Source organism: Ovis canadensis, chromosome X, assembly GCF_042477335.2.
Source record: "Ovis canadensis isolate MfBH-ARS-UI-01 breed Bighorn chromosome X, ARS-UI_OviCan_v2, whole genome shotgun sequence".
NCBI classification, from domain to species: Eukaryota; Metazoa; Chordata; class Mammalia; order Artiodactyla; family Bovidae; genus Ovis; species Ovis canadensis.
In genome coordinates, this window is record NC_091727.1 from 61,558,807 (window position 1) to 61,585,770 (window position 26,964).

At 38.9% G+C, this 26,964-nt stretch overlaps 1 protein-coding gene across 1 annotated transcript in view; it reads left to right on the forward strand.

The window, feature by feature from the left end:
- The window catches only part of AR (androgen receptor), a 197,469-nt gene that overhangs the window by 154,324 nt on the left and 16,181 nt on the right, over window positions 1-26,964 (forward strand). Inside the window, exon 3 of the mRNA XM_070290273.1 lies at window positions 6,318-6,434. Coding sequence (XP_070146374.1) covers window positions 6,318-6,434 — 117 coding nt within the window. The remainder of the gene's footprint in view (window positions 1-6,317; window positions 6,435-26,964) is intronic.

The window sequence follows — 26,964 nt, forward strand, 5'->3', positions numbered from 1 at the left end:
ATTATTTAAATAATAATAGGTAAGATCTACATAATGTCTTATGCTTTGTTATTTTATCTACTTATCTATTACCAGTGTGAGGATAGCACTGAGCTACTAGAACTGCTAGACTTGAGATAGACATGAATTCTTATTTCTTGTCCTTACTTTGACATTGACTCACTGTATGATCTTAAGCAAGTTTCCCGCCTCCTCCCCCCATTTTCGGACTCTAAGTTTCTTAATCTGTGAAATAGGAGATAGGAAGGTTGGACTAAGTCAAGTAGATTTCTAAACTTTTCTGCAAAGCCTTAGGGAGTAAAAATGATACCATTAGATGATATAATGATACCATCATTAGATAATGATCAATAGATAAGATCTATATAATGCTTTACGCTTTGTTATTTTATATCTACTATCATACCACAGTGATAAAGCTACAGAGAAGGGGAGAAATGGAGAGATCTAGCTGGAGTTTTAAGTTTCCTATGCTTGCTTCAGATACATTAGATTTAATTTTCATCTGTTATGTATATGGGGCCTGTATGTAATGTTTCATTTGTGGAAAAAAAAAAAGGTTCATTGCAAAAGAGAAAATAATTTGAATAATTTCTAATGTATTAAGTTTTAAAAGTTGGATTCAATAAAATACGTTGTTTGATAACACCATTTTGTTTTAATGAAATAGTATATTGTGAATATCCTTCGAAATTAAGAAAAAAAGACATTGACTTCACAGTGTTCCCTTGCATGAATATGGAATAATTTATTTAATCATTCTCATAATGTTGGACATTTACATTTTTCCAATGCATTTGTCCCTTGGTATCTGCTGGAGATTGGTTCCAGGAGCCCCAGTGGATGCCAAAATATGTGAATGCTCAAGTACCTTATATAAAATGATTTAGTCCACCTGAAACCATAAAACTCCTAGAAGAAAACAAAGGCAGTACACTTTTTGTCATCAGTCCTAGCAGTTCTTTGTTGAATCTACTTCCTTGGACAAAAACAACAAAATAAAAAGAAAATACAAATGAGACTACATCACACTAAAAAACTTTTGCATAGTAAAGGAAATGGACAAAACAAAAAGGCAACTTACTGTCTGGGAGAAGATATTTGCAAATGATATGTCAGATAAAGGATTAATATCCAAAATATATAAAGAACTCACACAACTCAACATACATTTTTAAAAAGCAATTTAAAAATGAGCAGGGGACCTGAGTAGACATGTTTCCAAAGAACACATATAGATGACAAAAATGCACATGAAAAGATACTCAGCATCACTAATTATCAGAGAAATGCAAATCAAAAACACAGTGAGATGTCACTTCACTTCACACCTGTTAGAATGACTATCACCAAAAAGACAATAAAAAACAAGTGTTAGAGAGGATGTGAAAAAAAGAGGACCCTCATGCACTATTGGTGAGATTGTAAATTGATACAGCCACTATGCAAAAACAGTATGGTTAGTCCTCAAAACATTAAAAATAGAACTACTATATGATCCAGCAGTTCCACTTCTGGGCATTTATCCAAAGGAAAAGAAAACACTAATTCAAAAAGATATATGTATCCCTGTGTTCATTGCAGCATCACTTATAATAGCCAAGATACGGATGCAACCTAAGTGTCCATCAATAGAAGAATGAATAAAGAAGATATAGTGTATGTATACTTAGCCATAAGGAAAAATGAAATCTTACCATTTGCAACAACATAGATGGTCTTGGAAGGCATTATGCTAAATGAAAAAGGTGGACAGAGAAAGGTAAATAACATATGATTTCACTTATATGTGGATTCTGAAAAATAAATGAAACAAAACAGTACCAAGAGCAAACTGGTGGTCACCAGAGGGGAGGAGAGTGAGGGGTTGCGAGAAATTGGTGAAGAGAATTAAGAGATAGAGACTTCCAATTATAAAATAAATAAGTCATAAGGCTGTGATGTACAGCATAGGGAATATCATCAATAATATTGTAATAACTTTGTATGATGACAGATGGTTACTAGACTTATCATGGTGATTAAGTCCTAAACTATATAAATGTTGGATCACTATATTGTACAACTGAAACTAATATAATTCTGTATGTCAACTGTGGGGTTTCCCCAGTGGTGCAGCTGGTAAAGAACCTGCCTGCCAATGCAGGAGACACAAGAGATATGGGTTCGATCCCTGGATCAGGAAAATCCCCTGGAGAAGGAAATGACAACCTGCTCCAGTATTCTTGCTTGGAAAAATTCCATGGACAGAGGAGCCTGGAAGGCTACATACAGTCCATGGGGTCTCAAAGAGTCGGGCACAACTGAGCATGCACGTGCAAACATGTCAACTGTAGTGCAATAATAAAGAAAAAACCTTGAAAGACAAATAATAAAAATACATTGTAGGATAAATGCAGTTGAAATTTTGATCCATGATTGGTTGACTCTATGGATGTGAAACATGAATATTGAGGGCTGACTGGTTTCCCTTTTTATATAATGATAAATAGAACTACATTTTGGTGCTTAACCTTGCTATTTTCTTGTAAAAAAATCCAAAAGTGGAATTACTGATTGAACTTTGTGTGAATTTAACTTTTCAGATATATGGCAAAATTGCACTCTAAAAAGTTTACACACCCACTAACAATACCTTTTCACCATTAATTAGTAGTAAATGTTCACCAATCTTCCTTGTGAAAATGATGTCATTTCATATTTTATAATTACTAATAAAATTGAAATTGTACAATTTTCATATGCTTATTGATCTTTGGTATTTCTTCTTTTATTTGCCTGTTCATGTCTGTTGCCCATATTTTCATCATATTACTCATCTTTATATATCAAGGAGATTAACCACTGCTTTTACATACTTGATACCAATATGTATTTTTTAGTTCGTGATTGCCTTTTATATTATTATGTTTGTTTCATGTAAGAAAACTTAAATGTTTTCAAGTCTATCAGAATTTTCACTTACATATTCTTTATTGTCATGTTCTAAAAATCTCCTTTCAATCTTCAAAAATTAAAAAAAAATGTTCACCTACAATATTTCAACATCTAACAATATTTCAATAATTCCTTTTTTCGTTTGTTTTTCTATGACATATTTAATCCATCTGGAATTTATTTTGGTTTCAACTGGTAATTTAACTTTATTATCTTTTCCAAATGAGTAACCAGTTGTTCTGACACCATTTAATGAATAAATCATCCTTTGCTGATTTATAATGATGTATTGCATATGCAGTCTGTTTTTGACTTCTCTGGTCTGATCAATCTATGCTGGAATGAATACCAAACTGTAGTAACCATTATGGAGTGATAATACTGGTAAGAAAACTCTCATTACTTTTTTTTTTTTCAAATAATATCTTGGCAATATCACACGTTTTATCCTTTTAGATAAACTTTAGGATTATTTTGTCAAAATTTTGTTCAGGTTTGTTTAAATTTGTAGATTTGACTGGGAGAAAAGCTGGCATCCTTGAAGTATTGCATCTTCCCATCCAGGAACACTGTACATCTTTCCATTTAATTCCAGTCTTCATTTACATACCTCAATAAAGGGTTTGGGGGTCAGAGCTACAAGGAGACAGATACAGAGTTTCCTGGAAGTAAGAGCCCTATAATAGAGTCTAGAAATGAAGTGGACTAAAGTTTAAGAAAAAATGGGTCAGGGATGCTATAGAGGAGATTCAAGCTTTGTATGGAGTAGAGATGGTGTGACCAATGCTTAGTTATTTCTGATATGTGAGATTCATAGCCTTATGCACTCTGATATGGAACAAATAAATGGTGTGGTGCCAGGCTGGTCAATTTCATTTTAATGAGCATCATTTTCTTCAGCTATATAATGAGGTATGTTGTAATCCCTGTTATACTTAATTTGTACAAAATTGTTATTAACTTTTGCAAGCTAATCAAATGGGATGGATTTTTATTTCATATTATTAAATTTATATATTTTATTATTACTTTATGTTATATGTTATTTGTGCTTAGTTGCTCAGTCGTGTCCTACTCTTTGTGACCCCATGGACTGCAGCCCATCAGGCTCCTCCATCCATGGGGATTGTCCAGGCAAGAAAACTGGAGTGGGTTGCCATGCCCTCCTCCAGGTGACCTTTCCAACCCAGAGACTGAACCCAGGTCTCCCACATTACAGGCAGATTCTTTACCATGTGAGTCACCAGGGAAGCTGTATAATATAGTAGATTGTAGATGTAACCTTTACATGCACTGAGAAACTGAAAATTCATGTGACTCCCTTTAATGGCATATTTGCTTTATTGCAGTAGTCTTGAACCACACCTGTAATATCTCTGAGATGTCTTCAGGATTGCAGGAACGCTGATTCTGTGAAGGTGTCCCAGTTCTAGAACATTCACAGCACTAGAAATGAACCCACTGGAACTGGTACAGGGCCTGCCTTCTAGGAGTTGGCACCCAAAAGCTGTATGGCGGTTATCATAGCACCATCCTTTCTGTACACATTGCCATCCTCAGTTTGAAGCACAAAGAAGCTGTTTGCAAATTATGTGTTCTGTTTATACAAATAAAATCTTGCAGTATGGTAGAAAGATTGTTGGCCTAGAGGCCTTAATTTTTTCATTGTTGAATGAAAGTGATGATAGTACCTACCTCAAAGCATTGCTGAGGTGATTTATTTAAATAGCACATGTAAATCCCCTCACATAGCCTTGTGCATAGTAAATGCCTATTAAATGGTAGTTTTTCTTCCTTCTGGTGCCTCTAATTCAGTGTTCTTCAGTCAAGTCACCTCCCCAGAACTCATCCTTGGAATGAAAATGTTGTTTTGGGGTGAACTTTAACAGTTCCTTCAAGCCCAGCATTTTGGAGTCCTTTGACAAAGGGAAGAAGAAAAGAGAGGGAGGAGGGAAAAGGAAATTTTGTAATCTGGTTACACTGAATCTCCAGCATAAAATAACCTACTACAATAGATGAGTTTTCTGTGAAAGTTATGTACATTTTAGGCTGAGTGAAGAGGGAGGAAATCTGAGCTGTAGCTAAATTTGTGGGTTCCCCCCAATATCAAATAACAATTGTTCTTCAGTTTTTCTTTCTTTACCCTACAACAAACATTCTTCCACTGCCAAAAGAAGCCTCCTGAAAATCTTGATCTATTCCATAAAGTAAAGCATGACAGCAAATGAGAAAAAAAAAAATACCAAGGACTTGGAGAAAGAAAGGGGTGGGATGAGGGGAAGAAAAATTTCAAGCTGGGGACAGGACAAAGAGCATAAGTTCTGCATGTTTTAGATTTCTGCTAATAACTCTATGTGCCTCTAGATCTCTCCATTCAACTTCAGCATTCATTCAGTCAGTGTTTATTAAAGACCTACTGTATGCCAGGCCTGTGTGAGGAGCAAGGAATGAAGTATGTGTTTTTGAGTGGAACTTCATGTTTTTCTTTGAACAGCTATGATCCTACGGATTTCTGAGTGTGAGAATGTGTATGGTGTGTTTGTGTGTATATATTTCTGTGTATCTCTCACAACTTCACATGTACATGACAGTGATTGTTTTTCTTCTTCTATCTTCAGAAGACTTCCTTTCATTTGCTGTGTTTACAAAGAGTGGGCTTTATCTCTTTGATTTTTATACTCTGAAAGCTTGGTGGTATGATAATTAACTTTTTAAAAAATTTATTTATTATTATAATCGGAGGCTAATTACAATATTGTGGGTTTTGCCATACATTGACATGAATCAGCTATGGGTGCACATGTGTCCCCCTGTCCCGAAACCCCCTCCTACCTCCCTCCCCATTCCATCCCTCTGGGTTGTCCCAGTGAACTGGCTTTGAGTGCCTTGTTTCATGCATCGAACGTGGACTGGTCATCTATTTCACATATGGTAGTATATATGTTTCAATGCTATTCTCTCAAATCATGCCACCCTCGCCTTCTCCCACAGAGCCCAAAAGTCTCTTCTTTATATCTATGTCTCTTTTGCTGTCTCACATAACAATTAAAAATCACATGGAGTTCTCTTTTATAGAAGGATTATCTGTACTTGTATTATGAAAAACACCCATGTTGTGTCATCCTAATAAAGGAGGTATTTAGCAGGACCTGAACTGTCCATCCCTTTGAAAAACACCTATGAAAATCAAACAATACAGCATTGAATTAAATCATCCTGGTGTGATAGAGTTTTGTGATCGAATGGTATGGGACCATTCCCTATCCACCTCTCTCATTGGGCAGGATATGTCTTCACACCTTTTCTTTCTAGAAATACTTTCCAGAGAGGCTCTAGTGACACATTAACAGGGCTGTCTACTCTTATATTTGTTCTCCCAGGAAAACAGAAGTACCTGTGTGCCAGCAGAAACGATTGCACCATTGATAAATTCCGAAGAAAAAATTGTCCATCTTGTCGTCTCCGGAAATGCTATGAAGCAGGGATGACTCTGGGAGGTATGATACTTTTCTTCCTCTTTTTCTTTCTTCCTTTCCCTCCCTTATTCTCTTATTCTCTCTTTAAACCAGATTTCCTCTTTGATGCTTCTAAGGAGGCCAGCCATGCTCTAAAAACAGGCTGACCCCTTCACATCCAACGTGGCCATCAGTCAGCTGGTGCTTTTCTTTATCCTTAAACATGCTACACCATACTGTGGGGCTCATCATAGGAGCAGGAGGTGTGAAGCAGGGATCAGGACCCATCAGAGGATGAGTGAGTATGGGCTTGACTTGAAGGGCTTCCCAGGGGACATAATGGTACTGACCTTATGTTGTTAAATGATGGCTAGAATGAGAGAACTAAGGAATTCAGAACAGTCACAGGCGCAGGATGACCCAGGCACAGGCTGGCCCTGAACACCCAGGAATATTCCTCGGTTAACTGCTGCCTGTGTTGTGGAGCTGGCCACCTGGAATGAAAAGCTGCTTTTCTTTGGAATCAATGACTAGGCTGCCAACCAGAGCCAATTTCCTATCCCACATCTTCCAGGGATGAGCAGGCCTTTTAATCATTTCCCTTTCTTTACAAATCTATTGACAATTTCCAAAAGCATTTTTTTTTTTTTAGTAACAGAGTAGTTTGACAAAATGAAGATATAGCTCTTTCAAGGTTAATCCTCCATCAAAATGCTCTCTGTCCTCTAGTCTATGTCTACCATGATTGTTGTCACCATTACAGAAAGATTTAACTGACACTTACATTTTCCCCCTTCAAATTCCTATTTCTTCATGTTTGCATCTGCTCACTGCCAAGTTCCTTCCTACCACTTGCCACTTCCCAAAAGATGCACCTTTCATGAGAAAAGTAAGCTTATTAGTTTACTTTGATTTGGAAATTTGAAGAAAGACAAGCCTGTTTCTGAACACCTGAAACTGTGGCCTCATACCTGATTACTTATTCTCATCCTGGAAAATCCAAGTTCTTATAATTCTGCCCTCTCCCCTCCCCTTCTCAAGACTGATTTAGAGTACTTGTTTATCATTGGCTTTCTGCAAGGTGCTCAATATCTTGTCTGCCTATGTGCATATTTACAGAAATCAACATGGTAGTTTTCTAACTTCATGTGGGTAGCTGTATCCTTGCCTCCTTGAAGGCTAGTAATATTCTTTAAACAGACCAAAATATTAAAAATGAATTTATGCAGGCTCAGTTTGAGACAACCTTTCAACTAGTGTCTAGTACTCCTAGACTTAGCATGTAGATGCTCTACAAGTGGTTTTCCAGGCAACCACATCAAATGAGATTCAAATATTTGAGAAAAATAAACTTTATTCTTCTTTGCTTGGCCCACTACAGAGAAATCCTACAATTGTGGCCTACAGTGAGGAGGAAAACACAGGGCTGGGGGTAGAGGGAAAGTGCAGAAGGATAGCCAGGAAAGTTGTCAAAGGAGTTGTCAAGATGAAATATTCTCCATATGAATCTTGTCACAACATTCATGGTGGTGGGATCACCCCAGGGTGAGGATTCTGATACACTCAACTCTCAATTATTTAGCCCTCTCTGAATTATGTATAAGAGATTGAGGCTTCCAGATAGAGAGCCCCTTAGTTTTCCATTTGCTGATACGAATTGCAAACCTGCTTTAACACAGGTAAAGTTTAATGATAATAAAAGTCTTCATAACATTTGGGCCCAAATCCTAAAATTAGTTTCATGTGTCAGCTAATATCGTCCACTGTAAAGCGTCTATAACATGATTATAGTGAATCTCTTGTGAAAAGAAGTATATATATAATAGACAATTTCACTAGTCCATATAGTAGTCTAACATAAATCTATAAATTAATTTCTTGAAGAGAGTGGTAAAGTAAGTTTTCAAATTGATTTATTAAGGTATTCAAATTTGAATGAGCTTGGTCAACACAATGAAAAGCTGAGAAGTGCTGTGGCTGGCTCTGGTTTCAGTTCCCTTTTTACATTTACTGAATGTCTCCTATGTACAAGGAACCATGCTAGGCAATAGGGCTTCAGGCAGGCAAACTTCAAGAAATGTCCACAAGATACTAGGATTCTTGATGTTTTGTAAATGGTCTTGCCTTGGGAGTAAGGCAGACCTAGGTTAAAGGCCCAGCACTATTATTCACTGTTCCCCCTCTAAGCTTCAATTTCTTCATCTGTAATTTAGACATACCATTCTCACAGAGCTGTAATAGGGATCTGATGACATGATGAATGTTAATATCCTTGGTAAGTGAAAAAGTGCTAGACAAATGTAAGGATTTATGATAGTAAGGTCAGTGGTAATTTACCTGGTAAAGCTGTTCACAGCACTTCCCAGTTGGCTTTAATCCTGAGTTACTCGGCATGCCCTATAATATGTAATAGCTCCAACAGACAGAACATTACCAGAAATCATCTCAAAACAAAAGTGTTATCAAGATCCTGCTTGAAAGCCAATTCTAATAATTAAGGGACTCATACAGTATATTCAAGTACCACGTCAATGAAAACCTAAGTATTTACCCTCTTAGATACTATTGTTCGGGAAACAAACCTTTGCCTTTTGCTAAACTTATCTTCATAATCCCTGCTTCCCTGCTGAAAACCCCTCCCAAGTTTATTTTTATCTTGCAATTTCAGTGTATACTACAACTTTACTCAAATAATGGAAAAAAGAAAGCAAACATCAATACAGTGATCCTTTTGAATATTCTAATAATAGACTTCCTTTTTCATAAGATGTGGGTTTATCATCAACATTTTGATCACCTTGAAGGAGGATTTATATAATTTTGTTTTATTTTTCCTATCACTCAATTCAAAATTATATAATATATTCCAAAATGGCAACTAAGAATGTGGTTTTGGGTAATTCCTTTCTCCCCTCTGGTAATGAGCTTCACCAAGGACCTTTTAGGAACTACCATTTTGTGATTCTGTGTCTAAGCTCACAGAGAAAGAACTGTAGTTGTGACAGTCCTTTTTTTGGATTGTCTATTCACTGTCCCAGAAATATAGATTAGTCTAGACTTGTGTACTTTGACTTGCATAGTGACTTTAGCTACCTCTAGTCACACCTAAGTAAGATATATCAGGTGTATGGATGGTTATTGTATGGATAGGTTATTGATGGAGTGGAGGGCAGAAGGGCTGTCTTTGTATCTTAGAGAAGCTGGCACTCTGCAACCGATGGCTGCTTGATCTTGATGCCCCAAGGTCTCTAATTTAGCTTTCTCTGTAGTGTTTGGTAATGGAATCTCCTCAAATCAGAGATACTTAAAACACATACGCTTTTGTTTTTGCTTCCAGGCCTCTATACCTGTTGATTCTTATTGTTTAGCTGTTCTTACTGTTTCTGAAAGGATCCTGGAGGTGGTTGGATTCTCAGCATGGTTTACTTAAAGACTACCTCTAGGCTCTCAACTGCTCATCTACAACAGGGATAGGCTTTTCTTTGAACATGATTTGTTTCTTCCTGCTTTGGAAAAACCACATGTCACTAATTGCTTCAATAATCTAACCTTCTTGCCTACTCTTCATTTAGGAATTTCTTTTTTAAATGTAACTGTCCAAAGATGCACTTTCTTTCTGATAAATTAACTTCTGTTTTTTTTCACAGTTAATAATTTAAGTAAATAGAGTCACCTCACTTTTCTCTGTACTCAATGATATACTCCCAGATTTCAAGATGGAATGAGAAAGAAAGAATTACCTTTACCCACCATATTCTTCCCTGGCCCTTCTTTCTTTCTCATTTGCTTTCCTTTTCCTCCCAAAACATTATTTATTTATCTGTTAAGCAACTCTTGAATTCTCAACTTTTATAAATGGCATTGGCCCCTGCTTATGCCCTCCTCTCCTGAACCATGGAAGATGGTAGGCCTTTTAGGAATTTCAGGTAACAGCCAAACCCAGATGTGGAGAAGAAACATGAAGCCCCAGAACTTGTGAGAATCAGAAGTATGCAGCATTTTCTTGGGGTTACTCTAACATATTTGAGAAGTCTCATTCCTTCTAGGGGGCTAAACTCCACACCTGAGACTCAAAACTGTTAACAGATCTGCAGGTTTTAACAACCTCCATGATTCTCTAGTTGAGAGGATATCCTGGTCTGATGTTACCATGAGCACTACAAAGATCCTTATCATTTTCCAGTGTTGACAAGAGTCTTGATATCAGCTCTTTCATCATTCCCCATGCTCATGGGCAGGCCACCACTGCTACTTCTGGATCAGATGCCTTGGATGCAATAGAGTGATTCCAGTGCTGAAATATCACTCAGCCTGATTCTTCAAGAGACAAGTTTCACATTTATTCATCTGTCTATCCATTCATCCTTCCAACCAGCCAACTAGCTAGACCTTTCATATTTCCATCCTTCCATTCATCTAGTTATCCATTTAACAAATATTCCTTGAGTGCCAGCTATGTGCCAGTTTCTATAGTAGGCATTTTGGGGGAACATAGATGAATAAGATACAATCCCTGCCCTCAAAAAGTTAAATAATTGGAGACAGGCAGTGATAACTAATACAGCTTAACCTTAAAGAATAAATAGGAAATTACTGGGAAGAAGTTGAGTGAGGTGGAATAGATGCAGAGAGACATTTTAAATAAGCATCGAGGTTTTGAGGAACAACACAAGTATTAATAGTTTAATGTAGCCAGATCTGGGCTTCCCTGGTGGCTGAGATGGAAAAGAATCTGCCTGCAATGTGGGAGACCTGGGTTTAATTCCTGGGTTGGGAAGATCCCCTGAAGAAGGGGATGACAACCCACTCCAATATTCTTGCCTGGAGAATTCCATGGGCAGAGGAGCCTGGTGAACTATAGTCCATGGGGTCACAAAGAGTTGGACACGATTCAGTAACTTAACACTTTCACTTTTACTTTCATGGACAGATCTGGGGAAATAGGGAAGGCAAGCTGAAACCACACTGAAAATATACTTGGTTATTATGCTAAAAGGTTTGACCTTCAGGCAGTTGAAGAGCTATGACATGAGATAGACATATTCACATATCCATTTTATTTGCGTGTTTGTTTTTTAAGAGAATTAGCTTAGAGAAGGCAATGGCACCCCACTACAGTACTCTTGCCTGGCAAATCCCATGGATGGAGGAGCCTGGTAGGCTGCAGTCCATGGGGTCGCCAAGAGTCGGACATGACTGAGTGACTTCAGTTTCACTTTTCACTTTCATGCATTGGAGAAGGATATGGCAACCCACTCCAGTATTCTTGCCTGGAGAATCCCAGGGATGGGGGAGCCTGGTGGGCTGCCGTCTCTGGGGTCGCACAGAGTCGGACACAACTGACGTGACTTAGCAGCAGCAGTGAGGGCTTAAGTTTTATAAAAGGAGATAGTAGGCCAGGTAGTAAGAGAGAAAGAAATTTCTAGCATCAATTTTGTTAAACATCTAGGTTTACAGCTTTGGTTCCTGGAGTTAGTTGCCTCTGTTCAGATTGATACCTGCCAGTACTGACCACATGCATAAGCCCTTCCCTTATACAAGCCTATTGCCTTGATCTAGGCCAGTGCTTCTTGGTGTAAGTTCTGAGAAAAGTAGTTCTGTAACATGATACATGAAAATTTATTTTTATGATTGAATAAGTTAGGAAAACCTGCATATTATAGTCTTGATCAGGAATATTTACAGTGCATGTTATCACATCACAGACCTTGTCAAATATTGCAGTAAAATAACCTGAGGAGCTTAGTAACTCAGGATTCCCAAATTTATCTCACAGAGAGAAACCTGTTTTTATATAACACCTGCTAATATCCTATAAAACTGATGTTTTCTGGAATGTACTTTGGAAAACTTGGTTATAGATAAATACTCTATCCTATAAGGAGATGATACCACTAGCCCAGGTCATACATTTATAGATGTATATATCTACATGTATATTGCTCACAAGGAGAATCAATTAAGAATGACTTCATGACCAAGAGCCAACAATCTTCACCACATCTGAAGAGTATGCACCAATGCCTTCTAAAACAACTAAAGTAAACCATGTTGGGTATGTAGTATTATTGTCATATGCGAAGGATAAGATATAATTCAGGCCAAAGTAGGGTTACTAAGTAAATTATCCAATGGTCATAGGTACATATTCCTTACCCAAGGAGCATGCTAGATACATTATTTCTGAGAAACATGATGACTTCTAGCATCATGCAAAGTGATTACTAAATATTTTGGCTATCTACCCTAAAGTTTAATAGTCCTTTTTCTCTGACTAGCATTCCAACATCCACCCAGAACTTCATCGTGGTGCTACCACATACCTTCATTATTCATATCAGAGGCCAAGAAATCACAGATTTTAAGACTTTGGGTTCTACTGCCCACCCAATGATTGAATCCCCTCAAAACCCCTTTCAGCATGCAGCAGAGTATTAAGTATCATAAAGACTCAACAATGTGGAACTCATTTAACAGAATTTCTTCCCTTCTACTTTGACTCTTTAGATTAGAGCCCTAAAAGTCTCTAGGTTGGAGATGCAAGCAGTAAGTCTCAATTCTGAGAAATGCTACTCCCCACACACATTTCTTAGATACTTAGATAGTCCTACAGATCTGTATAATTGAGGCATGCACAGAGGAGTATAATTGCCATATAAATTTTTTTAAATATAAATTTATTTATTTTAATTGGAGGTTAGTTACTTTACAATATTGTATTGGTTTTGCCATACATCAACATGAATCCACCACAGGTATACATGTGTTCCCCATCCTGAACTCCCCTCCCTCCTCCCTCCCCTTGACATCAACATGTACATGTGGCTCAGCAGTTAAAGTTTCTGGTTTTCTTTTTTCTTTCTTTGTTTTGGTTTTGTGTTTTAGGAGGTCCTCTGTATAGTGGAAATAGCTTGATGGACTAGGATACAGACAGGCCTTGTTTATCGTCCTAGCTCTGCCACTTACTATCTTGATGACCTTGGGTAAATCATTAAATTTCTCTGAGCCTTACTTTCCCCAGCTCAATTTCCTAACTACATTATGGGAATAATAAAATCTTCCTTACAAAATTGTGGTAAATTTATAAAGAAACTAACACATAGTAGGTACACAGTAAATATCACTGTACTTCCTTTTTCAGATAAAAATTCATCTGTGTGCTCCCAGTCACCACTGGAGCCTGTACTCTTTGCTATAGCAGTGTGGATTTTGGCACTGGTTCCTTGTTCTCCAGTCTCTGAATTTCCCTTGAATTAACACTTGTAATCTGTCCTCCAAAGCCAATATTACCATCTTCCAATTGGTTACATACATATTTGGTGACATATTGGAGAGTAAAAGGTATCTTTCTCTCTAATTGTAGTTCTCAAGTGAACTTTTATATGGAATTACCTCCAAACCACATTGTCTGGGACAGCATATATACGCTGTAGTCTGTCTCTGAATATTTGTTTTTATAGAACTATGGTTAGAAGTAAATAATTTTCTCTGATCATCAAAATTGATGATATCTGGTTCTGAATAAGTATCTCACTTGTAAAATCACCACTTAAAATCCTTGAGTTTTTAAAGTGTAATAGCAGCAGATTTTATTGTTGTTTACTCTTGCTGTGAGAGCTCCAAATTCCCTCAGTTGCTTTTGAGAGAGTAAAATGATGTCATAGGCAATATTTTTTGAAGGTACTAGGCGGAAAACTAAGAGTACACAGCACACAATAGGTCATATATACAAAAGCAGGTATTTTCCAAATATAACAATTTAGAAAAAAAGCTTTATATGAGCTGATAACATAACTGTTTGTATGAAAACCTTTTACTTTTGATTTAAGAAAAGTGCCACTTGTTCTTACAAATTGGAGAATGTATTCCTTAAGATCAACAAAAGTGTTTAGAATATTTTCTTATTGTCCTGAACTTCTACATAGACAATTTACCTGGGAAAGATACTTTTTTAGACTTTTGTACATCCTTTGGGATCATGTTTATACGAAGTAGAACTAAGAGGAAAATACACAACCATCCAGAAACCAGTAGAGCCTTCAAATTGTCTATTACCAATAATATCTCCATGACAATGGGTATATAGAAAGTAAACTGCAAATGGCATGGCTACCCTGGATCACCTCTTTTAGAACCAAGTTCCATTCTCTTCAGTCCATTTCATCCTTGCTACAGTTTTTAGATCTCTTAAGCCTGGCATAGAATGTATTTCTTTCCACTGTTTAATACCCCATTGGACCAGTGGTTCTGTGGCTGAAGTGAAAATTCATTGTTGAGGGACATTTCAGACTTTTAACAGTCAGCAATTTAAAAAAATGTAAGCACCAATCCTGAAGAAATCACCTGCGAAAAACTTGGACTGGCATTTGGAACTAAAAAGAAAATCTGGATCTTGACCAAGACAAAAGTTCACCAGCCTGGGCCTGCACAGTGTGGTGTATCATGCTGACCACAATGAAACTGGAAGAGACTGAGGACTCTCACCAGGGTGGAAAATGAGGCATAGAAGCTTTGATTAGTGAGCTGTTAGGTGCAGAGACATTAATTTCGAAGCACTCCCATCTCTAGGATGAGTAATAATGCTTGTAATATTATGGGATTGTTTGGCTACTACAAGAAATTCAGAAGACCAAATAGGGCGTCTTTGTTGGCCTCTGAGTGGCTATAAGGAGACTGTTAAATTTCACCTCCCTTCTCTCCCTCCATATCCTTTCCTCTCAACCACAACCACCACTTAATTCTTGCCGAAGAGTCACATACAAACACATATATGTCCTTTAGTATATTGATCAATAAAGCAGAAAAGAAAGAGAAAGAGGAAAAGCCCCCAAAACTCCAAATAAAGAATTTCCCATTTCTCAGCCTCACTTCTGTCTTACAGGTAGATAGGAAATGAGAAGAAAACCTCTAGTCCAAAATGACAGGCACTCCTTCTCCCCAACTTTGCATTGCTGCCTCCTACATCTGAGGATTTGACTCAAGTATCTGATTATGGAGCCAGCTAACATGCTAACATATCTTCAAGTTGCTACGTTCACCATATTAGAAAAATTTCAGGTTAGATACTGCAAACATCTCATAATAACCAGACACTAAAGAAAGGCTGACCTGATCTGCCTTATTCAAAATGAGGGTTCTAGAGGATTTTATTGGATATCCCGGAAACACCTGGAGCGAGACTTGGGGACTTAAGCCCCTGCTCCTCAACTCTGATGTTGGGGCTGGGGACTACTCTCTTAGTTGATTCTCCTCCCAGTGAAGCTGATGGTATTTCCCTACCTCATAGCTATGTGAGGACTAAGTAGTAGAGTTACCAATTCATGTAGCCATGACTATTATGATTGTTGTTTTCTATAATATGACTTGGTATTAGCAGAGGGCCCTTTGATTGTTTTTGATCATATATGATGGCATCAGGCACTGACTCAAGTGGATGCATTGAAGCTCTGGTGCAGGTGCTTGCTTTCCAGTGTGCTACTGCTACAAAGAAGCTTAGCTAACAGGACTTAAAGTGCTGCTTTGAACAAGAAGCCACTGTCCCTATCTGAGGCTCCTGTGGTCATTTTCACTTGGTTATTTTATAATTCACAAGTTTCCTCTTACCTCTATTTTGCTGGACCTCTGCCGTGGAGCTTGATCGTAACCTTAGGCTCCATCATTCAGCTGAAGGTAGTAGCTGATCCATACAAGTTCAGTAAACAAAGACCATATTTAGACTCCCCTGTAGGAATACCTCCAAGAAGCCAGCCAACAAACTCTTCAGACCAGGAGAGTACAATAAGACATTCTTTTTCTCCCTATTCTCAAAGTTAATGTGACTTCCCTTTTAGCAGTGCACACACACTTGAAATTTTCATGAAGTGAAAGAAGGCAAAATCTAAGAACCAGTGCCTACTTTCTTGTTTTCTATTGAAGTTAAGATGATAGAAGAAAGTTGATAAGATTTTATGTCTTAACTTCTAGCTTTAGTGCCCCACACTATTCACTTACATCGTACACTTGCTTCTCCATCAAGTGTGATGCTTTGTTCTTCTCCCAGGCCAGCCTCAAACTTTGCATTGATGTAAGAGGAGAGAGCCTTAGAATTTACAATATTTTGCTATGCTCTGTCTCTGCCTCAGAGACTTCATATTGAAGCTAGCTTCCTTCTGGTGGATGTGGAATCTTTGAGGCCAGGGGCTGACAAATGTGAGGGTCAGAAGCACTCTTCCAGCCTTACCTGGAGCCTGCATTTTCCACCCTCTTCCTCCTCCTCTCTCCACCTACACACACACACACACACACACACACACACACACACACACATCTCTCTCTCTCCTTCCCCTGACTAAACAACATGCTGGAGAAAAACCAAGGAAAGACTTCAAGGAGGGAAGAGAATTAATTTCCCCCTCTTTAGGGCAGAATTTTAATCTCCAGGCCAACAAGAGTTCCCCTAATGTGAATCGAAAGGCTAATGTGGTTTATTTTTTAACTGCTTTCTATTTGTTTGAATGTTGTGTATTTTTGCTAGCGAATTTTCCTTTAATAAAGCCATTAATACACCAGTGGTATTTTCTTATTTACAACAGACTGACAGAATTAATGCTGTTAACATTGGACCTTTTTTCTTTTTCTTTTTTCTTTCTTTCTTTTTTTTTCCTCTCATTTGCTTTCCAGGTCATGCTGACCTGTTCGGCTTGGACTGTTTCACATTTGTTTTTAATGTCAGTTTAAATGTAATTGTAAAAGCATGTATGCTCTAAATTCATGTAGTTACTTTTTCCAGTGGAAAAGCCTGATATGTGAAACCATTTCCAGGCTCTGCAATTTCACATGAGCAGGTTTTGGTTAATGACCTTGTGCCCCTCACCCAGAATGGTATCTGGACAGTGAACCTCTTTCTTCTGGCTCAGTAGTCAGAGAGAGGAGACTTGGAAATATTTTCTGCCAGATCCTGTGCTTTGGCAAGCATGTGCAGCATTGCATATCATTCTATTATTAATTACGTTTACTCCTTCATGAACTAAAAAACATTAGACTAAATTGTCCAACATAAACCTTGAAAGATAAAATTTGGTATTCTTTTCCCTGGCTATCCCTCTGACTCAGGATTGGAACTGGGAGAATGGGGGCATGAGTGGAAGGACCAAGAGCCTTCTTGCCTGGGAGAATTTGGCCTATACTTGTTTGTGTACACTTACACTTGGATGCAGCCCCTACTAATCTCTCACTCCATGCCTGCCAAGAACTGGCTCTGTTCCCTGTCTCTTATCCCTGTCCTAGTTATTCCCCACTCATCTCCAGCTGACCCTTCTCCCCACTAACGTGCTACCCTACCTGATAAAATTAAAAGAGTACTACCCGAGAAGTCAGGATACCTGATTCTAGTTCCTGCTCTGCTACTATCTAGCTGTGTGACCTTGAGAAAGATTTGGCTTTGGCCTTCAGCCTACTCATCTTTAAAATGGGGATTAGTTTCAATAGAAAAAGAAGAAATAGACAAGATTTGGGGCCTTCAAGCATCTTGTTAGCAATGGAATCTTTTCTTCAAACAAAATCTGATGCAGAGCCCAAAATGAAGATACAGAATAAAGCACTGCTTTGAAAGAAGGCAGGGTTATTGGAGTCACATGATCACCCCACTTTGCTTCCTCTCAGGGCCCTTTAAAAATCTTTGGGGCTCCATTACTGCAGTAGATTTATGTCTGGGGGAACTTCCAATTTGTTTCTCTCCCCTAATTGGTTTAAATCCCTGTCAAAACTCTGTATGTTTCATAAGTTAGCTTTTTCAGAGAGAAATTCGTCTACTTGAGATAAAGGAAATGGCATGTAGTAATGTAGGGTTTAGCAACTAGCAAGAGAATAAGAGGCATCATGTATTGTCTTACAGAATATATTCTGTGCTAAGCACCTTACGTGTATTCTCTTAGGTAAAGTTATAACAACTCTGTGAGGTAGATCTTATAATTATCTTAGGATTCTTAAACCTGTCAGTATGGCCCTCAATCTTTGGCTTGAGACCAGTTGCCCAAGATGGAAGGCAATATTTTATAGGTTGCTACCCTAAACAGCTTTTCAGAATGTTGTCTAGCTAGAGATTCATTCTTGGAAAATGTCATAGCCTGCCCATTGGGATACACTTTTATAAAATTCAGAGCACTTTCATTGAGATCATCTCACTTTCTCCTAATAATAGTCTTATGCAGTAGTGTGATCCAATGAGAAAAGTGAGGTATCGAAGGAATCAAGGTATACGTTCAAGTTCAGATACCTCATAAGACTGTGACTACCACTACCAATAATAAAAATCCCTTTATTGTGAGTACCATTTTTGAATTCTGATGTCATCATTGCATTCTGCCTCCTTTAAGTTCAGTGAACTTTTTCACCATGCTGTGGGCTTGGAGGGTTCTTCTGGTGGTGCTGAATCTTCCCTTTACTCTCAGATACCACCACAGTGTCTATATTCCTCATTAGCAGCCTTATTAAGTAGGTGCTAATAGTTTTCCCAATTTATAGATGTGGAAATTAATGTACAGAGAAGCTAAGTCTTGCCCAAAGTCACATAGCTAGTGAACAATTGAGCCAGGCTTAACCCTGAGGCAATGACTCCAGGTTATTTGCTGTTAACTACTACACTTTATACATATATCAAGAAACTAAAAGCAAAAGAAGGAAAAGGATATTCTGGAGATCATACAGTGGGCTCCCCTGGATCTTAATCCAGTGTTCCTCTGAATATCTAAGCCTAAAGTTGTACAATGAGATCCCCTGACTCTAATCCTAGTGGATGGAAAGATGGTTGGCATGATTTAAGCCAAAGGGCACAAATTGGTTTTCCACAGGCCAGAACTGACTTGCAGAATTTTGTTTCTCTAGCATAAACAGACTTAGACTTCCCCTAGGCAGGACATCAATCACTTTCACTGTCCCTAACCCACCCTATTTATGTTTACTAGATTGTTTTAACTCATTTATGTATCTGTCTGACTAGCGAAGATATTGAAGCTCATGACCCATAGATTTAAGTATTATAATATATAAGCACCTGTGCGCACACACACACACACACACACACACACACACATAATTGCAAACAGTCACATAAGTACAGCCTAGTCTGGTTTCACAAAGAATTTGAAGCTCTGCACCAAATGTACCTTTGTGTTTAGTCAGCATTTAGAATTACACTTAAGACCTGAATTCAGTTTTATAGGCAATTATGTGCTGAATAAACTCAGCTACTTTTTTTTTTTTTTCATTTCATAATGTGTCACTCTTCCCTTCTCTGCCATTTCTGGTACTCTGTTAATCCTGCTGTCCCTCCTTCCCCATATCCAGGTTTCATTTCTTGTAGTCCAGTCATTCTCTACTCTTCAGGAATGGATGGAGAATTAAGGAAATCATTTTGGAGGGCTCACTAGAATGTGCCAGGCATTATCTCTCATTTAGTTCTCATAAGTGTCCTAAGAAGTAGGCGGTGGTACCCCCATTTTACAAATGAGGAAACAGAATCTCAGAGAAACTAAGCAATGGGCTCAAAGTTATTAACCTAGTAACTGATGGAGCTGTGGTTTGAATCTAAGATTGTCTGATTCCAAAGCCTATTACCTTGCCAATACCACACTTTTTGTAAAGAAAATGTATTAGTTTTCCGCTTCTGCATAACAAGTTACCTCAAATTTAATACCCATTTATCAGCTCACAATTTTGTAAGTCAGAAGTCTGACACAGCATGACTGGATTCTCACCTCTTTGTCTCACAAGGATGAAATAAAACTATTGGCCAGGCTTCATTCTAATCTGGAGTTCACAATCCTCTTTGAAGCTCCTGTGATTATGTCAGGATTCAGTTCCTTACAGTTGTATGATTAAGGTTTCTGTTTGCTTTCTGGCTGTCCATCAGAGGCTGCTCTTATTTTCCAGAGGCTTCCCTCTTTGTTTTCCCTATGAACCCCTCCAGTGTCAAAGCCTGCAATCTCCCATATGTGGAGTCACCCTGAGTCCATGAACATCTCTCCAAAAAGAAGCCAGTACCTTTTAAGGCTTATATGACTAGGTCAAGCCCATGAAGCATAATCACCTTCAAAATTTAACTGACTTGTGACCCTAACTACATCTATTTCTTTCACAACAGCACCTATATTAATGTTTGACTAAATAACTGGAAGAAGGCATATGTACACCAGGCATGGGGAACTTGGTGGCTATTGTAAAAGTCTATCTATCACAGGAAGTCATTTTATGCTTCAAATTCCATGGTGAGATCCTAGGAAGAGAAACATCTTTGACCTTAGGGAGAGGAACTTGGACTTTCTAAGACTTTGGAAACTTCACCTCACCTTGCCTGTTCTCTGTCCATAGATGAGAAAACCTCTATCTTGAGGTACCAAGGAATGAGGCTATAATAGTACCTAATGGTCATAGTGGCTGTAGAAGCTACAGATTAATCACATCTACTTCTTCTGGGGAATGTACCTGGTTGGAAAAATCATTCTCTATTGTTGTAGAGACAGCCCTCATAGGGGTCTAATGCCACTAGGCTGAAAAGTGAATTCCCAATAACTTCCAGGCAGCAGGATCCAGGCATCATTTAAAGGACTCCAGTTTCCTAAATATCAGGTACAGACAAGGACATGCCTTGCCAGTGTCCCTTTCTTGTCACTGTTTTGATCTATGATTGAAAGACAGGGAAGAGATGAAAAGCAGCTCACACACTATTAGAACTCCCCACCTTTACTGTCCCCTTTATCCAGGCTTCACTACTCAATTTGAGCAAACCAATGGGTCTCTGCCACAACACAGGGGCCTGTCGAGCCTGTACCTGGCATGCAAGAGTTAGATCTGGCTCTGGGGCTCAGGTGCACGAGACACAAAGGGTGTGGGGGCAGCCTTCATGGATGAAAACAAGGCCTTGGGCATTGAGTAACAGCTGAGACTAGCAATCCTCATTGTCCAGCATTCCAAGTCGTCTAGCAACATGCTGGCCTCTGCTGCAGACAGAGAACAGAGGATTCCAAGGCAGAATGAATGGAATCTGATTTCAATTATGTTCAGTACAGTCACTCTCTTTAGGCAGAGAGGCCAGAACACCTGGTGCAGCTTGGGCCACTGTGGCCGCAGGGACAGCACATTATACAGGTCCTGGAGGCAAGTGGGAATGCAGCTTCTCTTCCTCAAGCAGATGCCCTATAGGTCTAAAGGAGGAAGATATGAGAATACCAGCCAAGTTTTCATTAGCACTATGCAGAGAAGGGGAATTATTTTATATTGATGCATTCCCCCTCCCCCAGAGTCTCTACACATATTGAACTGGCTTGTAATGAGTTTGCTTAGGTCCACGAGTCATCACCCCACTGAGATCTGAATCATTGGTGGGAGAGTCAAGGTGACAGAGTGTGTACCTTGCTAATTGCATCAGCACCAACCGTTCCATGTGTCCTTCCACATTTTAGAAAAACCAGGGATTCATTTATACACTGTTTATGTGATTTTCTTTTATCAATAACCTAAGTAGGGCATGACAAATGAGACAGCTGCCCCAGAGTACAGTCTACATTCACAGCACTATTCCATAGAACTTTGTAAGATGAAGGCTGTGTTCTGTATCTGTGCTATCTGGTGTAGCAGGCCACAAGCAACACGTGACTTTTGAGCACTTACACTGTGGCTAGTTTCCCATCAGGAAGCTTCCATAAGCCTCTGATCCTTCTCCATCAGAGGGCAGACAGAATGAAAACCACAATCACAGAAAACTAACCAATCTGATCACATGAACCACAGCCTTGTCTAACTCAATGAAACTATGAGCCATGACGTGTAGGGCCACCCAAGAAGACGGGTCATGGTGGAGAGTTCTGACAAAACATGGTCCACTGGAGAAGGGAATGTCAAACTACTTCAGTATTCTTGCCTTGAGAACTCCATGAACAGTATGAAAAGGCAAAAAGATAGAACACTGAAAGAGGAACTCTCCAGGTAGATAGGTGCCCAATATGCTACTGGAGATCAGTGGAGAAATAACTCCAGAAAGAATGAGGAGATGAGCCAAAGCAAAAACAACATTCAGTTGTGGATATGACTGGTGATAGAAGTAAAGTCTGATGTGGTAAAGAGCAATATTGCATAGTAACCTGGAATGATAGGTCCATGAATCAAGGCAAATTGGAAGTGGTCATACAGGAGATGGCAAGAGTGAACATCGACATTTTAGGAATCAGCGAACTAAAATGGACTGGAATGGGTAAATTTAACTCAGATAACCATTATATCTACTTCTGTGGGCAGGAGTCCCTTAGAAGAAATGGAGTAGACATCATAGTTAACAAAAGAGTCTGAAATACAGTACTTGAATGCAATCTCAAAAATGACAGAATGATCTCTGTTCTTTTCCAAGACAAACTATTCAATATCATGGTGATCCAAGTCTATGCCCCGACCAGTAATGCTGAAGAAGCTGAAGTTGAACGGTTCTATGAAGACCTACAAGACCTTCTAAAACTAATACTCAAAAAACATGTGCTTTCCATCATAGGGGACTGGAATGCAAAAGTAGGAAGTCATGAAATACCTGGAGTAACAGGCAAATTTGGCCTTGGATTACAGAATGAAGTGGGGCAAAATCTGGTAGAGTTTTGCCAAGAGAACAGACGTCATAGCAAACATCTTCTTCCAACAACACAAGAGAAGACTCTACACATGGACATCACTAGATGGTCAATACCAAAATCAGATTGATTGTCTTTTTGGCAGCCACAGATGGAGAAGCTCTATACAGTCAGCAAAAACAAGACCAGGAGCTGAATATGGTTCAGATCATGAACTCTTTATTGCCAAATTCAGACTTAAACTGAAGAAACTAGGGAAAACAGCTAGACCATTCAGGTATAACCTAAATAAAATTGCTTACACTTATACAGTGGAAGTGACAAATAAATTTAAGGGACTAGATCTGATAGAGTGCCTGAAGAATGATGGATAGAGGTTCGTGCCATTGTACGGGAGGCAGGGATCAAGACCATCCCCAAGAAGAAGAAATGCAAAAAGGCAAAATGGTTGTCTGAGGAGACCTTACAAATAGCTGTGAAAGGAAGAGAAGCAAAAGGCAAAGGAGAAAAAGAAAGTTATACCCGTTTGAATGCAGAGTTCCAAAAAATGGCAAGGAGAGATAAGAAAGCCTTCCTCAGTGATCAACCCAAAGAAATAGAGGAAAGCAATAGAATGGAAAAGACTAGTGATGTCTTCAAGAAAATTAGAGATACCAAAGGAACATTTCATGCAAAGACGGGCTCAATAAAGGACAGAAATGGTATGGACTTAACAGAAGCAGAAGATATTAAGAAGAGATGGCAAGAATACACGGAAGAACTCTACAAAAAAGATCTTCAAGACTCAGATAATTATGATGGTATGATCACTCACCTAGAGTCAGACATCCTGGAATGCGGAATCAAGTGGGCCTTAGAAAGCATCACTATGAACAAAGCTACTGGGGGTGATGGAATTCCAGTTGAGCTCTTTTAAATCCTGCAATATAATGCTATGAAAGTGCTGCACTCAATATGCCAAGAAATTTGGAAAACTCAGCAGTGGCCACAGGACTGGGAAAGATCAGTTTTCATTCCAATCCCAAAAAAAGCAATGCCAAAGAATGCTCAAACTACCACACAATTGCACTCATCTCACACATTAATAAAGTAGTGCTCAAAATTCTCCAAGCCAGGCTTCAACAGCATGTGAACCATGAACTTCCAGATGTTCAAGCTGGATTTAGAAAAGGAAGAGGAACCAGAGATCAAATTGCCAACATCTGTTGGATCATCAAAAAGGCAAGAAAGTTCCAGAAAAATATCTGCTTCCGCTTTATTGACTATACCAAAACCTTTGTGTGGATAACAAAAAACTGTGAAAAAATTCTTCAGGAGATGGGAATACCAGACCACATTACCTACCTCTTGAGAAATCTGTATACAGGTCAGTTAGAGCTGGACATGGAACAACAGACTGGTTCCAAATAGGGAAAGGAGTATGTCAAGGCTGTATATTGTCACCCTGCTTATTTAACTTAAATGCAGAGTACATCATGAGAAACACTGGGCTGGATGAAGCACAAGCTGGAATCAAGACTGCTGGAAGAAATATCAATAACCTCAGATATGCAGATGACACCACCCTTATGGCAGAAAGTGAAGAAGAACTAAAGAGCCTCTTGATGAAACTGAAGGAAGAGAGTGAAAAAGTTGGCTTAAAACTCAGCATTCAGAAAACTAAGATCATGGCATCTGGTCCTGTCACTTCACGGCAAATAGATGGGGAAACAATGGAAACAGTGACACACTTTATTTGTTTTTTGCGGGGGAGGGATCTCCAAAATCACTGCAGATGGTGACTGCAGCCATGAAATTAAAAGACGCTTGTTCCTTGGAAGAAAAGTTAGGACCAACCTAGACAGCTAAAGCAGAAAGGTCCGTCTAGTCAAAGCTATGGTTTTTCCAGTAGTCATGTATGGATGTGAGAGTTGGATCATAAAGAAAGCTGAGCGCCGAATAATTGATGCTTTTGAATTGTGGTGTTTGAGAAGACTCTTGAGAGTCCCTTGGACTGCAAGGAGATCCAACCAGTCCATCCTAAAGGAAATCAGTCCTGAATATTCATTGGAAGGACTGATGGTGAAGCTGAAACTCCAATACTTTGGCCACCTGATGGGAAGAACTGACTCATTTGAAAAGACCTTGATGCTAGGAAAGACTGAAGGCAGGAAGAGAAGGGGATGACAGAGGATGAGATGATTGAATGGCATCACTGACTCAATGGACATGAGTTTGAGCAAACTCTGGTAGGTGGTGATGGACAGGGAAGCCTGGTGTGCTGCAGTTCATGGGGTTGCAAAGAGTTGGACTGGACTGAGTGACTGAACTGACTGAATGACTGAACTGACTAAGTGAGACTAAGGAAATATTTTATTTTATTTTAATTCATTTAAATATCCACATGTGTCTAGTGGCTGCTGTGTTGGACAGTGCAATTCTAAAAGGAGCTCAGAGAGGCAAGTACTGAGATATAGTAGAAATTAATTAGTCAAAAAGAGGGCTAATATGGCACAGGAAACTCTGGATTAGGAATAAGAGCCTCTGCTCTGCCGCTTGGTGACCTCACTCTCTCTGGCCTCAGCCTCCCCATCCTTGACGTGAAATGTTGGATTAGCAACAGTAGTCCCAAAATAAAGGCTATGACTTGAATTTAACTTTGGGATACAGATGAGTTTTTTGTTTGTTTGTTTGTTTGTTTACAGATGAGTTTTAGGAAAATTTGTAAATATTATATGAATGTCTTCTGACAGTATGTGTATATGTATGTGTATGTGTACATGTATTGTAGGTCAAGCATTCACTTTAGTTCACCAGAGTTCCCACCATTCTCCTATAAACACATATCCAGAGAGACAGAAACACACATACACAATGTGTTATATGTGTAGACACTGAAGGTTCACATTTTGTGAACCCCCTGGATATGATGAGTTCTAAGGACCTTTCCTATTTTGTTATTTTATGAATCACTAAGCCACCATAGTTCCAGTCACTATATGTTCCCCAAACGTATTTCTGCTTTAGGTACCCAGCCAGAGGAATCTCATAGCTTTCTACCTTTTCCTTTCTGGATTTGATGCTATTATAGTTACTGAAGTTTAGGGTCAAGGGTGAGGGAAGAAGGCAGGGAGGATATAACCCTAGTCCCACTCCTCAACTTTATTAGGCCAGAAGTAGAGTTTAAGGCTCCTTGGGGTAGGCAGTATTATATAGTAGAAAGAACATTGGCTTTACAGTCAGACTACATTAAGATTTTTAGATTCTGTTTCTTGATAGTTGTGTTAGCTCAGTTTACTCACTTGCAAAACAGAGATAGGAAATATTCCTCACCTCCTAAGATCATTGTGGAGTTAAATGATATAATATGTTTATGAAGTAAGGTATATAGAAGGCTGAGGAAAAAGTACTTATCCTTATATCTCTTAGTTTGCTCAGGCATAGGGCTAATTATATTTCTGTCCTTTCCCAGGCTAAAAGGGGAACTACATGGCCTGGCAACTTCTAAGCTCATAGTCAGAAAGTGCCAGTGATGGGAAAGAGAGTGTCTACCTATAGAAACTGTACTAGAGGAGCATATCCAGTAAGCACTATCAGTCTATAGAGCTGCCTACATGAACCTGTGTCAACAATGGTTTCACCAAATGACAAGATTATTGTGGGGGCCAGGCCTCTAGCTCCGGGGCAAGATAAGCTTAGCCCTGCCCATACCTTCCAGCTTGTGCCCTTGATGGGAGGTGGGAGTTGACAGTGGGTGTGCATATCTCCTTATTACTGACTGTGCCCAAGCCTTGCAGAAATGATTGTTGGACAAGGTCATCTTGAACTCTGTGTTAATTTTCCAGGCTCCCTTGTTATTTTACCCTGAGTTCTTCATTGTGCTCCTCTTGTAGCACCAATCCCTCTATTTTCTCCTCCTTTATCCTGGTTGTTAATCCAAACATGTGATTCATTCTTTCACTGATTTACTGAGTTGCACTATGATTGAAGTTTGCATTGCAAGA